General features: G+C 41.4%; 1 protein-coding gene across 1 annotated transcript; it reads left to right on the forward strand.

Annotated features, from left to right (window-relative positions):
* Positions 1–161: 161 nt before the first annotated feature.
* FAM177A1 (family with sequence similarity 177 member A1) lies at positions 162–17258 on the forward strand. Its single transcript, XM_010711671.4, has 5 exons — positions 162–374; positions 3030–3206; positions 12397–12463; positions 14113–14210; positions 15007–17258. The coding sequence occupies exons 1-5, from the start codon at positions 288–290 to the stop codon at positions 15217–15219; spliced, it is 642 nt and encodes a 213-aa protein (XP_010709973.3). The 5' UTR covers positions 162–287; the 3' UTR covers positions 15220–17258.
* The last annotated feature ends 231 nt before the right edge of the window (positions 17259–17489 follow it).

Below are 17489 nucleotides of genomic sequence, written 5' to 3' on the forward strand. Positions count from 1 at the left end.
CATCCCCTGTACTTTTCCTCTCAGGCTCTCCTGGCTCTGACTGCCGCAGTTGGAGGACGCGATGCCCGAGGTGTGGCTCGCGAAGGCGCCCAGGCCCACCGCGTTTCCCCCTTCCCCGGGCAGCGGCCTAGGGACAGGAACGCGACGGGACCCACCAGGCCCCAGCGGCCCTCTCTCAGCGCTCCGCCCCGCCAGGCGGTGTGACGGGCGGCGCCGCCCGGTTGCTCGCCTCCCTGGGCCGCGGCGGGCTGCTGCCGCCCTCCCCCGGCGCCGCGGCGGGCGGGAGGATGGAGCAGGGGCTGTCCGCCATCACCCTCTACTGCGCTCCCGCCGCCGGCCCCGCGGCCGCCGCCTGCGCCATGGAGCCCGAGCAGGTGAGCGGGACCGCCGGAGCTCAGCGGGGAGAGGCCGGGGAAGCTCGAGCGGGGCCCGTGCGTGGCCGAGCCCAACGGGAGGGCCGGTGGTCGTGTGGGCAGCAGCCGGAGCGGCTCTGCCCTTCAGTGCGCTGTAGTTACAGCCTGCAGCGCGGGCGTCTTCTGTTTCACGGGCGAACAACGCCTTACAAATCGCCTGATAAATATTGAATCAGGGCGGCTTTCCGCTTCCAGCCAGCGTGTCAGCGACAGAGCCGAGGTGTCAGAGATCCCTGCCTCGGCCGCACGCGACACCGGGTCACGGGCGGACTTCGACCTGCACAGCGCTCATCCGCCCGGTCGAAGTCTCCGGCTGCTGCTCAGGCTGTGCGCTCGGTGCTCCCGTGCCGCGCCTTGGCTGTGCGCTGCCGTCCTGAGCCTTGTGGTTCTGAAGGCTTCTTTACAGCTCTGCTCTCCCAACCTTTAATTCATTGTTTTCTGCTTGTGGAAGACTCGTGCAGTTTAATTTCGCTTGAAAGTTAAGGACGATGCAGCAAAAATAAAAATAATACAAATGCAAGCAGGCAGGATAGCATGGGCAGGACTGTGTCTTGATTAGTATTACAGCCTCCTACTGACTAGTGCCGTCAGGCCAGCAGCTCTTTGTGAACTAATTACTTTTCTGGGGGAGTGAGAGAGGCAGGAGCTTTGGCGTTTTGGATCAAAAGCTCAGTACGTGGCTCCAGGTTCTGACAGACTGGAGGTTGACAAAGTGAGTGGTCTGTTCTCCTCTTTGTCATTTGCTTTTCTTTTTCCTCTCCTTAATGAAACTTGAGGTTGTTGCATTGTCCTGTATTAGTTGTGCTGAGCGCTGCCAGCTGCAGGTGTCCTGACTTCATCCTTAATCGTAGTTTATTTGTTTTGGCATTTTGGTTGTGGGCTGGAATTCCATGGTGCTGGGCATTGTACCAGCACAGCTGAAGTGCTCCCTGAAGCTCTGCGTGCTTCTGCCAAAAACTGAGGTGAGACGGGTTGAAAGGAGTAATGAGGAACAGCACTTTGGGATGTAACCTTCCAACAGGGGAGATGTGTGAGGGTCACAAAGTGAGTTAAGAATTCCAAGGGGGCATTTGAAAGGAAAAGGAAATAGCGTGACAGACGTCACAAAGCATCTTCACAACTTAAGCTGAAGCAGAAAGTACAAAGGTAACTAGCCTCGTGTTTAATTGCTGGCAATATGGAAGCCACAGTAAATGCTTGTATAGCATTTGTTTGTTATGCCACGTGCCAGGGCTTTCAGGACTTGTGTAATGTGGTGGTGGGGATAGGCCTGTGGAAGAAAATGAGATGGCAACCTGTGGTGCTCTGTGCTCCAAAAAGCACAGAACCAACTTGCAGTGAGCAGTGCCTGCCCTCGCAGCAGCACAAGGGACGTTCCCTGTGCTCAGGCTGTTCCACTTTTTCAGCACTCAGATTTCTGTAGATTTGCTGTTCTACTGCTGCTGTTTTCAGGACTGAAACTCAACAGAGTCCACTAGCCCCCCAGGGCTGTCAGCTTTGTGCTTTTGCATGAAAATGTAATGCCATTTCAGCTGGATTATACCACTGAAAACTTCATTCTGCCTCTTCATTCTGCTTTGTTCCTCCAGAAACATACACAGAATGTGCCACAGTAGCTAAAGAAACACCACAGGAAGCCAAAATGACTTGCAGTTTTCTGCAGCTGCAGTATGAGGGCTAGAAGGGATGATGAAAGTGTGTGCTCCCTCTCCAGGCATAGCATGTGATTGGTGTATTCCCTCCCTCTTCTCTGGGCATGAGATAAATCTATTGCCTGGAATGAAGGAGGCAGTTCTGCCCCCCTACCTTCACCTGTCCCACTGCACTGTGCCCATTGGTTTTCCTAGTGAACCCAGCATAAGTGACAGGAAGAGCAATACTGTGTTTAGGCTTAAGGGTAATCCTACAGCTGTATGTTAAAAATACACATTTTTACTAATATTTTTGATTTGTGATCTGTGAAGACTGCTAAGGTTGTATAGACAAGTGGTCAAAAATTGGAACATGTGAAAGTCAAAGGGGAACAAAGTTAGTTCTATGTATGCATGCATACATTTCTTTCCCTAAGTTCCTTATGACACGCTTCTACAATACAAGAAATTGTGTGCTTTTTAAAAACCTGCATGGTACATTAAAAGCAACTGACTAACATTTCATCTCTTCTGTGTCCTTCTCTGTATTATAGAAGTATTTTCAAAACACCTTTTACATTTGTTGCAGTAGTATTTAAATGTTCTGCTGAAATGAAGGTTTGTTTTTGATGGATACAGTACAAAACTTACTAAAATTCTCTGTCCACATGAGGTGTTATCCTAAAGAATTATGGCCTGGCCTTTGAACCAGCAGTAAAGCTTTGCCAGTGCTTTTTCTTAGACTTGAAGACTGCATTGTAGTATTCAGCAACTGGAAGAACAAACCCACGCTTCTCTTTTTCATTCATCCTTACCCGTTAAATTAAATGTGCTTTTTTCATGCGCCCTTGTACTAATGGTGATTGCTGATGTATACTAAACAATCTAAAACTCTCAAACAGATCATGAAGTTTTTTAGTCCAGTTTTTCAGCTTACTGCATAGAAGTGTACTTGAGATAATTTTTATTTTTTTCTTCTATGTAGCAACTTACAAATGGAGATAGAGGCTTTGAGAATGTGGAGCTGGGTGTCATAGGAAAGAAGAAGAAAGTTCCAAGGAGGGTTATTCACTTTGCAAGTGGAGAAACAATGGAAGAATACAGCACAGATGAAGAGGAAGATGAACAAGAGAAAAAAGACCTGTTGCCTCCTGTAGATCCTGTAAGTATTTCACTTGATGCATTTCTGCTTACTGGTTTATTGGATAACGACTTGCATTTTTTCCAGTAGTTTTGATGTTACAAATTTGATATGGTGTATAAAAGATTGAGTTAATTCAATTCGCTCTGGGAATGAGAAATCTTAGAAGTATTTGCCACATTCTCCTTTATTCCCTCTGCAAAGTTAATTTAGCTTGAAGAAAAAGTAATAGTTTGAGGATTGAGCTGATATGAGACTGTGGAGAGCTGGGATTGGGACTCCAAAGGATTCAAGTACCAAGCTGTTGCATTCAGACTTGGATGGACTGATGGCATTGTCTTGTGTTTCTTTTATGACAACTCCACAAACTGGTATCCCAACTATTTCTTCTCTACCCTCCTACGATTCTGTCTTCCCATAAATTGAGTCTATAATCCTGTTCCCTGCCTGTCTGTGGGACTCCATTCCTGGCCTTGTTTCCCTGTACTGAGCTTGAAGTGGGGTCCCAGAAATCAGCTGGATCTTTCCCCATGTGCTGAGTACTGTCAGGTGACTGGGGTTGCTGCATTGTGCAGCAGCCAGCCTGCCTGTGCTTTGGAGGCAAATGCCTGTTTAGAGCTGCTTGTTCTTATACTTCAGATAAGAGTCTCTGCACACACAGAAATTGGTGGTGTTTTTTACCTGACATAAGCAATGCTGTTGAAATGACTTGTGCACCATGGTTTGGGAATTAAGATTAAGAAATGTTGTGTATAAAGCTTGCTAATTACTGTATGACTAGCTTCTGTACTTATTTGTGTGTGCATCCTTCCCAGGGATACAAAAGGAGGGATTTCAGTGGACAGTTTGACTTTGTTCTCTTTCTCTTCTGAAGAAGTGGTGTGGCCGCAAGGGGTTTGCTTTGTGAAGGATTGTCAATCAGTTCTCCTTTATTCCCTCTGCAAAGTTAATTTAGCTTGAAGAAAAAGTAATAGTTTGAGGATTGAGCTGATATGAGACTATGGAGAGCTGGGATTGGGACTCCAAAGGATTCAAGTACCAAGCTGTTGCATTCAGACTTGGATGGACTGATGGCATTGGTACCTCTTTCTTGTACACAAAGAAAAGTAACATTAGCCTGAGAGCAGGTGTATCAGTATAAAAAATGCATGTCAAGTTTACATGTTAATTAAAGCATAATCATTGAAAATAAATATATTTAACTTATAAACAATTGCTAAATGATAGCAGTTAAGCTACACTGTTGGGTGTTTTTATGTTTTTTTTCTTCCCCCTAAGGGTTTACTCTGGAAGTGCAAGTACTGTGAAACCTACTGAATATTACTGTAACATTAATGGATCTTCAGATTCAGATCTGTTCCACACAACGAGGGCTCTGTCAGATATCCATAGATACATACAGAGATTATTATTTTTTTCAGTTATGATTAGCAGGCGACTAGATCTGTGTAATTTCTCTGTCATTTCCCCTCAGTAGAACAATTTCACTGCATTAGCATAATGGAAGGCTCTCAGAACTTGATATGTGTGTTGTGAGGCCAGAGAAGTACGCACTGCTGTACAAATGGTCACTTAACTAAAAAGTCCTCAAATGTTCACAACTGCCAAGAGTTTGTGGGATCATACTCCTGCTTTCCTAATTTGAATTTTATTCTGAAACCAAAAAGCATATTGTATGGTACAGATAAAATTGCTGTATTCCACTATACTTTATGAAATATTTAATTTTTATTACTTTTTTTTAATAATAAAAGAACCTTCTAAAGCAGAATACTTTATTGTGGAGCACAGTATGCCTTATTAAGCATTGCTTTTTACCTTTTTTTACCTTGGCAGAATAAACTTGATTAGACCAAGGGTAGCCATTAAGTGAAGTTTACCTTATCTGCTGAATGCTTCGTGTATCCCAACAGAGCCGCTGAATTGAAGAAATGTTAGTCCAAGCTGAGCTTTGATGTTTTAGCCAACAGCTGCCTTGAAAATGTTTTTATTGTAGGATTTCTATAAAAGCAATTACATAGTCAGTTTGCTGAGACCAGCATGTCTAAAACTTGTTATCTCGGTTGGGATACTAAAAAGTACGTTGCAAATAATAGCTGTTCCTGGACCAATTTATTTTTAGAAAAAGCACATAATACTTGGAATAGAAACTTCAAATCATGAAAATTCAAAGCTCAGCTGGTATTGGCATAATAGTAGATTCTAAGTGAGTTTAAACTTAAGAGTTTAAACCTAACTCTTAAGAGAAATATTCTGCTGTGTTGTAAAGAAACTTCTTCAGTAGCTATACCTTGGTTTAGTTATGCTGCAGAGCTAGGCAGACAATGGCAATGTCTTCTGTACTAAGTGAAGTAACATGTATGTATTCTTATAGTATGACAACCAAAGAACTCAGTGTGATGGGCTGATGCCACCCAAAACAAATTCTCATAAGATAGTGAGTCTTAAGTTTTGCTTTGAAGCAGTGATTCTGACGCTTCTGTAAGTCAGCGTTCAGTTCATTGCTGCTTATGGATCAATGTCCAGTCTGTTGTGGTTTTTAGAGAGGGAGCTGAATCCAAAACACAGGGCATGCTTACTACATTTTTCTGATTTCTTTTTTTAAGACAGATTTTTTATTATTAGTGTTCTCCTTTGCCTCTTTGGTGTTTGAAAATGCTTTGTTTATAACTGAATCTTCTATCAAAAAATGTAATATATATTGTAAATCTCCTTCAATTCTGTCCACAAAAACCTTTACCTTACGGGCTCCAGAAGTTAATCTTTCTGCTTATGCCTAGATTGCCACTTTGTTGCCTTCACCTATTAGGTGAGTAGGCAGAAATGCCTTTGCAGACCAACTATAAGGAACTATATATGTTTGTAACCTTAGCATTCATCCTGAGAACATTTCAGCAGCTCCAGAATAGATATTCTTACAGGAAGATTATTCCGATATCTCCTAGTCAAAAAGGAGCTTAACTTCATATAGCAAAAAAGCATTATTTTAGGCTATTGAGAACTCAGAAAGTCTAATTTTATTTTAAGAATTTGGCAGCGAGGGAGGAAAATTGCCAAATAATTGCTATTTATCACATGATGTATGTTTTTTTTTGATGTTCCTCAATCTTGTTTTAACCGGTTTGTGATAGCAGTTTCACCTGCTGCGTTCACTGAAGGACTTGTTATGCCAGTGACAAGGCAATCAGTAATTAAACTCATTAAACTTGCGTCTTGACACAGTTAACAATGGGAAAGTATCTGGCAATATTTAACTCATAAAACACAACTTACTTTTTCTTAAATCAGTAAATGATTCTTTATTTCATTTTGCCATTTTCTCTGAGGAAAAACACACACTCAATCCAAACAAACAAACAAAACAAAGCAAACAAAACCAACCTAACAAAAAACAAAGTGGCAAACCTACAATCTTTAGAAAGCTCAAGACTGAAATTCGGGACTGAAATCTAGCAAAAGAAATATAGATGTGGATTGTTTATATAGCAAATTCAGCAGAGTGTGTCTGCTCCCTTAAGCAGCACCATACTAGGGAACAATATCATGTTCTGTTGCTGAATCATAGCCCTCTTGGTTTTGTCAGTGGATGAATTCATGATGTTAATTCCTACTTAAAATGCAGTGCGCTGACACCTTCTGTACGTGGACTTGGACAGATCATATTGTAGCTGAGTTTTAGATTAGAATTGTACATTAGGATGTTTTGTAATTTAAAATCAAGTGTAAATAACCATTATATTTTTAACTTCAAAAACAAAATTATATCATGATAGCAAAATAATATAGTTAAGCATTGTAGAAACATATACTTAAGAGAACGATGATAGAAGAAATGTTCCCTCATATAAAACTAGGGTCCTGCATTCCATTCAAGAAATATAGTATTATCTGTCCTTGTTTTGATTACAGTGAATGTTAAGACTTCTCTGGACAAAGAAGATACATAACATCTGGGTGTGCAGTTCATACTGAACTGACTTTGGTACTGTAAGACCTGACTTCAGTACCATTTTCCAGTGTCATTCAGTAAATCAAAGATACTTCATATAGTACTATTAGTTTGTATTCAGCTTTTGCAGAACATTTATGTTCTTATCACCCATGAGGTTCTTGTTCTCTCCAATACCTCTTCTCACCTCATATTTGGCCTTCTTGCTTGGGTATCTGAGGTTCTGTCAGAAGCTGCCCAAACTTACCCTGAGGAAATAAGAAAAAAAAACAATTATTCCTCCTGGACGTGTTCACATGTTCCTGCTTGTTCCCAGTGGTGTATACTCTACAAGGCATTTCATTTTACTGTTGAATCATAGAATCACAGAATCGCAAGGTTGGAAACGACCTATAAGATCATTTAGTCCAACTGTCTTCTCATTACCACTGCTACCATAAGCTACTAAACCATATCTCGCAGCCCCTCGTCCAGACGCCTCTTGAACACTGTCAGGGATGGTGACTCAACGACCTCTCTGGGCAGGCCATTCCAGTGCCTGACCACTCTGGGAGAAAAAGTTTTTCCTCCTGTCTAACCTAGAACTCCTCTGATACAACTTGCAGTCATTTCCCCGGGTCCTGTTCGTTGCCTGGGAGAAGAGGCCAACCCCCTCATCACCCCAACCTCCCTTCAGGAAGTTGTAGAGTGCAATGAGGTCTCCCCTGAGCCTCCTCTTCTCCAGACTAAACAATCTCAACTCCCTCAGCCACTCCTCATAAGACTTGTGCTCCAGACTCCTCACCAGTTTCGTTGCCCTTCTCTGGACATGCTCCAGGGCCTCAATATCTTTGTGAGGGAGGGGCCCAAAACTGAACACAATACTCAAGGTGCGGCCTCACCAGTGCTGAGTAGTGGGAGATGATCACCTCCCTGCTCCTGCTGGCCACACTATTTCTAATGCAGGCCAGCATGCCGTTGGCCCTCTTGGCCACTTGGGCACACTGTCGGCTCATGTTCAGTCAACCATCAACCAGCACCCCCAGGTCTCTTTGTTCACAATCATCTAGCCACTCAACCCCAAACGTATAACGCTGCTTGGGGTTATTGCGGCCAAAGTGCAGGACCCGACACTTGGCCTTGTTGAACCTCATCCCATTCATCTCAGCCCAGCAATCAGTTTATCTAGATCCCTCTGTAGGGCCTCCCTACCCTCAGGCACATCCACACCACCTCCCAATTTGGTGTCATCTGCAAACTTACTAAGGGTGCACTCAATCCCCTCACCTAGGTCGTCAGTAAATATATTAAACAAGATGGGCCCCAGTACCGAATCCTGGGGGACACCACTCATAACAGGTCGCCAGCTGGACTTAACTCCATTAACTATTACCCATTGGGCACAGCCCTCTAGCCAGTTCCTTATCGAAGAAGTGTATATCTGTCCAGACCACAGGCAGCCAGTTTCCCCAGCGCTGATAGGTGGCCAAGAGGGGCTCAGCAATCACCCCCGCCAGCTCCCTCAGCACCCGAGGCTGTAGCCCATCTGGTCCCATGGACTTGTGACAGACCATGTGGAGGAGAAGCTCTCTGACTGTCTCCACCTGAATCGCCGAGAGTATATTCTGAGTAGGGTCCCAGACTTCCAGATCAGGGCATAAAATGCCCAGCGGATGACCGGTCTGGCTATTAAAAGCAGTTGTAAAGAAGAACCTCAGCCTTCTCCTTGTCCTCAGTGGCCACGTTCCCTGCTGCATCAAGTACAGGATGAGAAGTGTCCTTGGTTCTTCTTTTGCCACTGATATATTTATAAAAGGATTTTTTATTGTCTTTTACTACAGTGGCCAATCTGAGTTCAAGTTGGGCTTTTGCCTTCCTAACTTCCTCCCTGTATACATTAGCTACTCCCTTGTAATTCCCCCAGTAGCCTGCCCCTTCTTCCAGAGGACATAGAATCTCTTTTTCTCCCTGAGTCTCAACAATAGTCCCCGGCTCATCCACACCAGTCGTCTTCCCCTACGGCCCGCCTTACGGCACTCAGAGACAGCCTGTTCTTGCGCCTTTAAGATTTCCGTCTTGATAAGTGTTCAGGCTTCCTGGACACCGCGCTACAAGTGCCCTGAACAGATCAAAGTCCGCCCTCTGGAAGTTCAAGAAAGTAGTTTTACTGGTTACTCTTTTGACTTCTCCAAGAATAGAGAATTCTACAATTCCATGGTTGCTCTGCCCAAGACAGTCCCCAACCTTCACTTCTCCCACCAGTCCTTCTCTGTTAGCAAAAAGCAGGTCTAGCAGGGCACCACTCCTGGTAGGCTCTCCTACCAGTTGCATAAGGAAGCTATCTTCCACGCAGTCTAGAAACCTCCTGGACTGCTTCCTCTGTGCTGTATTATATTTCCAACATATATCAGGGAAGTTAAAGTCTCCCATGAGAACAAGCACTGGCGATCGTGTGACTTCCACAAGCTGAGAATGCCTCATCCAACTCTTCATCCTGATTAGGCGGTCTATAACAGACCCCCACCAAGATGTTGCCCTTACAGGCCTTCCCCCTGATCCTTATCCATAGACACTCCACTCTGTCATTCCCAAACCCAAGCTCTTCAGCATGGAAACAGTCCTTAATATAAAAGGCCACACCACCACACTTCTTGCCTTGTCTATCCCTTCTGAAGAGCTTGTAGCCATCTATCGCAGCACTCCAGTCATGGGAGTGGTCCCACCATGTTTCGGTGATAGTAACAAGGTCATAATCAGCCTGACTCATAATCGCTTCCAACTCTTCCTGCTTGTTCCTCATGCTGCGTGCATTGGTATAGATGTATTTCAGTCGAGTCATCTGCCTCACCCCCAGCTCAAGCAACGTTCCCCTAGGCTCATCTCTTGAGAGGCCTGTTTTGTCCCCTTCCCTCTTCGTAGCTAGTTTAAAGCTCTTTCAACTTCATTACATGGTTTCTTTTGGCTTTGTATTGCCTTTTGAGACACTTGAAAGAATGTTCCTTTTTTAAACTACCAGAACTGGCACAAAAATATTGGAATGAGTGAAGAAATATCTAGCTAGGCCAGAGACACGTTGTAGGAAGCAGACGTTTGTACAAAGTTGAACTTAGAATTACTTCTAACATAGCAAACTGATCTTTAATTGTGGTGGGGGAATAGCAGAAATAGAAAGCATCTTTGTGCCAGCAGGAACTCAAATTTAATGTTTGTGGTACTGCAATAGGACATTAGAATACTCTGTGTCTGATTTACTTCTGTCACATTGAAGCTCAGCTTCTCTTTTTGTCCTTAAATGTTAAAGGGGCTCTTGTAGCTTCTTACTTACTGCTGCACAGCAGGCTTTTGTTTGTTCTGTGCGCTCTGTGAGTGCTTTCTGACCTCGTCACCTCGTTATGAAGGACTGTACAAAGGCTTGTCAATGCCATTATTTGCACCTGTGGCAATGAGCCTTTCCAGCACTTTTTTTTTTTTTTTTTGAGTTCTTCAACTGAACAAACTGAGAAATGATTGTCGTTAGCTTATCTGCCAACTGCGTACGTAATCAACAAGCTGGAGGGCTTTTGTATAAGCAGGATAGCAGCTGGTTTTGCTTACACTTTTACCTTGGCAGGATATTTTTAATGTCCGTTGCCAAAAATATGTAGCCATCTGTTTTATTTGTGCCTGCTAGCTTGAGCTTCTTGCTTGACAGATTGTACTCATGGATGAGATTTCCCCAGAGTCTATTCAGTGCAGAACAGCCCCATCTCTCTCATTCTTCCTTCACATAGAAGATGTTCCAGTCCCTTCACATCTTTTGTATCCCATTAGGGTTCACAAACTTACCTGTGTCCAGTTTGCTTAAGTATTCTGGATGCAGATCCTCTTGTACTGTCTTTCTTACACCGCACCTTGCTCCTTGTTCTTTAGATTTCTGAAGTCCAGTCTTACAAGGAAATGTGGGATGAAGGCAGTTTTCACTACCACAGATTTTTCCGTGTCTTGTGTCATCAGAACCTCCGCCCCCTTCTGCAGTAAGCTTGCATCTTCCTCTTGCCCCTTATGTATTTACAGAAGCACTTCCTGCTGCCTCTAACATTTCTTGCTAGATTCAACTCCTGGTGTGCTTCAGCTTTCCTAATTCTGTCTCTGAATGCTCAGAATGCTTTATATTTCTCCAGTGTTACTTGTCTCTGCTTCTACCTTCTGTATATTCCCTTTTTACAGCTGAGTTTTGCCAGGAGCTCCTTGTTTATCAAGACAGGCCTGCTTGCATTTTTGCCTGACTTCCTACTTGTTGGGATGGATTGCCTGTGAGCTTGGAGTAGATGATTTTTGAATGTCAGCTAGCTTTCTTGGACCCCTCTTCCCTCTAGGGCCTTTTCCCATGGGCCTTTTCCAAGCAGATCCCTGAAGAGGCCAAAGTCTGTTCTGAACCCCAGAGGTATGATTTTACTTTTTGCTTGGCCCCTTCCTCTCAGCATTCTGAACTTCATCATCTCATGATCACTGCAACCGATGTTGCCTCAACCCTTCCTATCCCCAGTGAGGCTTTCCTCATTGGTGAACATGAGGTCCAGTGCACCTCTTGTTTCCTCTGTTACTTGTGTCAAGAAATTGTGTCAGAACCATGCTGGGTTTATGCCCTCCTGTGTTGTTCCTCCAGCAGGTGTTAAGGTGATGGAAGTCACCACTGAGACTGTTTCTAACTGTGTGAAGCAGGCCTCATGCATTTGTTCTTCCTGGTCATCATCTGTATTGTAGCACATGCTACAATGTCAACCATAATGCTTTAATCCTTACCTGTAAGCTCTCGGCTGGCCCTTATCCATGCCCGGGCAGAGCTCCATGAACTCCAGCTGCTCTTAAACAAATGGCGGCACCCCCATCTTTTTCCTCACAGACTTTTTTTGCTTCTCTCATTATTATAATCAGAGAATATTTGGTTAGCACAGTTTTCTGCTTGGTCTGACAGAATTCAGAACATAATGAAAAGGTCTTCATAGTTATAGGAAATATCTTGGGATTGAACTGGATGCTTGTTGCTTCCCAAGTCTGGAAGCAGGAAACAAAGAAGGTGAAAATAATGTTCCCAGATGTAAACCATGGTTATTTTTTATATCTTGTAGTGATATCTTGCTTCAGGTATGCCTGGTCTATACTTACTGTAAAGCAAAAATATTGTGGTAGCTGCAAACAGGTGCCATTGCAGATTTTGTTCTAGATCTATTTGAACATTTGCATGTCTTAATATGTATCTTTAACATACAGCTATACATGTTGGTACTGTTTTTGTGGTTACAGACAACGCTCACATGGGGACCCTACTTATGGTTTCATATGCTGAGAGTTGCCACATCAACCTTATCAGGTACTGATTTGCTTAATTCTTAATTAAACACATGGAAGAATATTGAGTCACTCTGAGAGACTGTAAATAATCTTTGTAGTCTACGGGTCTTTTTTTTTTTCAAAAGTATAAATGAGATTGTGGTGTTTTCCCCTTGCTTTAGGCACTCATGTTATTTGTTTGTTTATTTATTTAATTAATTTTCAATCAACAACTGTTGTATGAAGCATGAATCCTTTTGCTGAACACTTTTATTTTTCTGTTTTTCTCCATGTGGAGTTATGATGATGTTGGCAAGGGAGCATATCAGCTTCCTATTAAGTCTTTTATGGAATCATTTTGAGTGATATTATTTGGAAAGAATTTTTCATCTAACTAAATCATCAGATTTTACTAAGACAACTGGCAGGTATTCTAAGAGTATACCTAGTCTTGTACTTTTCAACAGACTGCTGAGGTTGCAAGATAGACAAAAATAGGACTTATTGTCTAGAGTCTTAAACTCACTACACAGAAGTTTCTTTGACCTGTGGACTTCATAAAAATTTGCTAAGTTTTTAGAATGCTTGTTCTAGTCTGTGTTCTTCCCAATGTGTGAAGTATTTTGTATTGTATGTTGACAAATATCTGTGGGATTTCCATCACTGTACAGCCTGACTGTGAGTATTTAAAAGACTATTGGCAGTCTATCCTATTGATTAAACTATTATTATTTTTAGAAACACTTTACACTACAGTCCTGTTCATTGCTGTATCTTTTCCTCATTCACAAAGGTAGATATTGCTCTCTTTTTTTTTTTTTTCCAGAAGTCTTTTATGAGTTTGAGGACTGCTAGACTTCCTTCTTCCCTCTTAAATTTTCCCTCCTGTATTTGCCATTTGAACTGATTTTTTGAAAGAGCTCTGTCTGTAAGGTTATCTATAAAATGACTGTACAGTCACAGAACCATTCAGTTGATAACTTCTGTTTTCAATGAAGATGACTGAGTAATTTATTTGCATCCTAAGGGCAGATTTGTAATTTGAAGTGCTGTATATTTGATTTCTTGTTTGCTTTTATTGAAGCAATAGTGCTTTAACCGTCATCGAAGCCCACCTGTGCCGTCCTTCTGACTTCACTACATGTTTTGGCAAAGTAATCCTACATGTATCTATATGATTCTATGTAGCCTTGAAAACTGAGACAGCTAAAATCTATACATTTTATCAATCCATCAGTATGCAACACAGAGCATCGCTAAAACTGATACTGGATTAAAGTGTACATCTATCATTAAATAACTTTTCTGGTATCATTAGACTGAAGGACCAGTATAGTTGGTAGCCATATGTTTTTATCTAATCTTCAGTTAAATTTCAGTTGAAAGCTTAAATTTTAATGGATGCCCCGGCATCCTAGATGCAAAGCTAAAGCTGTTAGAATGCAAACACTACCACTACCAAGGTTTTCATTCATTTCCATATTCTTTTTTTGTTCATTCTCTTTTTTAAAGAGCAGTTATTAATATATTAAGCTAATATATAAGTAGCTTAGTATAGCAGATTTTCTCTTTTGAGTGATGTACAACGATGGAAAACCGTTCAGGAAAGCTGACACCTTTTACAGTGAAACTCTGTTCAACAACTGTCTTGTATATATTAATCATTTATCAACTTCTGTTTGTTTTCAGTGTGTGATTTCCTTGGAGAAAAGATTGCATCTGTTTTGGGAATAAGCACTCCAAAATACCAATATGCCATCGATGAGTATTACAGAATGAAGAAAGAGGTATGTGTGTGAGATTGGGTTCCTTAACCTTTTCTTCTCCCTACTTATTTTCCCTGGCATTTTCAAAAATAAAATCTGTATTCCTACACTGATTACTGAAATGAAGTTAAGTTTCAGAATGTCTGTTTCAGCTCACCTTCAGTTTCACCTGATCCATGATTTATGCTTGCTTGTCCGTGAGCATTTTCTCATCAGATTGTTGGTCTTAGAATTGGTTGGGTCCTGACCACTGCTCTGTTTGCTTCTCTTCTGCAACACATTTTTAAGTCAAAAGCATAAGAAAGTTGAAAGGAACACTCTAAGGAGGCAGCTGCCTCACTTTATTTGGTTAAAGTAGGTGTACTTTCTAACTCTGAATTCAAAGGGAAATTGAACATTACGTTACCATTTATTCAAAACTAACTGAAAATGAATGATAGGTAGCCAATGCTTTATGCAAAAAAAACTTAAAGCTTTAACACTTTTAACACTTATTTTATTTCAATAGCTTTTTATTATTAAAATAGCATTGAAATGCATCATAGAAAGTAGACCTATCACTACTGTTGTTTACTAAAGACTGCTTATCTAGACACACATCATTTTTTCTGTGTTGGTGGGACACAGTTCAATCCTTCACTTTTGGTGGTATTTTTTTTTTCCTTAATGGGAATTGTGGAATTACGATAAGCTAGTGACTGTTATTAAGCAGAACAAATATTTGTGTCTTGTAATGGGAACTGATATGTTCCTACAGAATATAAGCCTTATTTACTTCAATGAATCAGTAGCTTATGAACCTGGTTGTTTATTTTAGGAAGAAGAGGAGGAACAGGAAAACAGGATGTCAGAAGAAGCAGAAAGACAGCATCAGGAGCAGCAGGACAAGCCACAGGCTGAGGCTCCTGTCCAAACAGACCAGCCTGAAGCAACAACAAGTACTTCCTTTGTGAATGTAAACTTTGAAAATGAGGGAGATTGCCAGTCTGTTGTGGAAAATAAGCAAGATGTAGTTTCTGTCCCTACTTAAGTGAAAAGCTCTGTGTACTGTAGGAAATAGGAAGTGTCAGGTGTCACAGTCTGGGTACAAGCAGAAAAATAGGATTATACTTGTTCAGTGTAATACAACTTTTAGCATTCTGAGTGATCAGGAGAGAGCTAAGTGATGTCTCTTCCTTCTGTCAGCCTAATAAAGGCTGAGGCATTCTGCCAAATTGGCACTTCGGTTAAAACGAAAATTGGGCTACAAACGTTTGGTCTAAAATTGAATTTCTTGTAAAGCAAGTAAAACATTTAAATTGTTGTCTGGCACTGTGGATTGCAGATGTAGTACTCTTTCCTACTTCTGAACACCTATTTCTGATTTGTACACTGTTTGCAACTTGGCTCTTTATGAATAGATTAATAGGAATCGATATCCTGTAACTCACAAGTCATAGTAGCTTCAGAATTCCCCTTATTTGTTGTCACTACTGTGTGCATGTGTCTTTCTGTTACTGACACAAGAGATGTTAGATTTAATGTTAATTAGATTTAAGGGCCCAATGAAACACTTTATTATTACTCTAAACTTTAAAGGAGGCTATAAACATCCCTGAGTACATAGGTAATAGTACCAGCACTATTGGAAGCTGATACTGCTCAGCTGTTCCATTTAGTGCTATCATCAAGTACAGAAGTAGCATCTGCATAAGATGCTGTCCCTCTAGATCCAAGAATTAATAGTGAGCCACCTGTTCAGATACTTCTTTACATGCTTGCTCTGAATTGGCAGGGAGAGTAAACTCAAGTCTTGCTAAATTACAGTGAATGGGGTAGACATTGTGTAGGGTAACAACTCGTAACTACACCTTTTTTTTTTTCCTTTTTGTCATACGATACCTGAATCAGTGTACAATTAACCTGAACAGGCAGTTTGTTTAATGTTATGAGTAAGGAATGTGCTACTGCAGGTATCTCTTCCTCCCTAGTGCAGAATTCATAAATAACTGGAAATTATAAAATCGGGCTTATGTATCTTCTTTTAAATGAAACAAACAAACAAACAAACAAAACCCTTGTTTCAGTATTGAAACAAAACTCATTCTTTTTTAAGTGAAATGCAGTTTCACTCCAGTTTTAACTACCCCCAGTAACCAATTAAAGGAATTTATTGCAATGACTGTGATCCTAGTTCTAAATTGCAAAAGGTGAATGGTTTATATTGGGACAATCAGGAGTCACTGCTGCAAGCAGGGAAATAAGTAACTGTCCCAGTCACTTCCTTTGCAGAATAGTTGTAGATAGATGAGCAGAAAACTTATAATATGTAGTAACCATTTGAAAATTGTTTCTGTCCTTGAGAATTCAAAAATTTCAAGAACCTTCAGTGAATTTTTCTGTTGGATGTCATCATACTTCCCCAGCCTTGTTTCCACTACTAGCTAACCAAGGAGCCTCCTGGAACAGCACAGGCCAGGAACCTTGGGCATTAGTTTGCAGAGCTCAGTTATGTATTTCAGATAGCTCTCTGAACTAGTATCCTATATAGCACAGATTGTTTCTTCTCTCATGTGCGTCATCCTTCTACACTACAGCAGATCTTCTGAGAAAGATTCAGTCATCTGTTTTGATGCTCTGTTCTTTACCTTGTTTTGAATGATAATACAGAGGTTGTTGATAGCTGTGTAAAATCATTCCACCCTGAACATCTGCAAGGAAGAGCATGGATCAGTACCTGGGGAACACATAGAAAAATATTGGGAGTTCTTATTGTACTGTGGCAAAGAGAAAGCTTCACTTAGCTCAGTAGTGGAAAAACTTAGAGCTGAAAGATGCTTTGCTTTTCTGCCATGAAATTAATGTCAGTTGTGTTTGTTTTCTTCTGTCCCTACTGTCTGGTATACTCTCACTGCCTTGGGGTTAAACTTCTTTGTATAATATGCTGTATTACTCACTGTGCCTTAACTTAATCCTTCCTTCAGTTTTTTTTGCAAACTGTATGAAAGTGGTTACTTTCATAATGGTTTTAATTTTTCTGTAAATGCATTAATTGGTTATTTTATATTTAATATAATTTTTGAACTGAAAGTTGGCTGTGGCTTTTCCTTTGGAACTTGGGATGGTTGAAATTTTATGCCTGCAAACAGGTGTATAGTGCTTGTTCACTGCTTCCATCTTCCTTGAATCATACACATCCTGGCAGAAGATCCAGGCACTGACACTCAAGACATCTCCATGCCACCACCCCTTGCTTACAACTTCATGGAGTATGTATTAATAAACTCACCCTTTTCAGCACTATCTCAAAGTGATAAACAG

This window comes from Meleagris gallopavo, chromosome 5 (assembly GCF_905368555.1).
Source record: "Meleagris gallopavo chromosome 5, MGAL_WU_HG_1.1, whole genome shotgun sequence".
Lineage (NCBI taxonomy): Eukaryota > Metazoa > Chordata > Aves > Galliformes > Phasianidae > Meleagris > Meleagris gallopavo.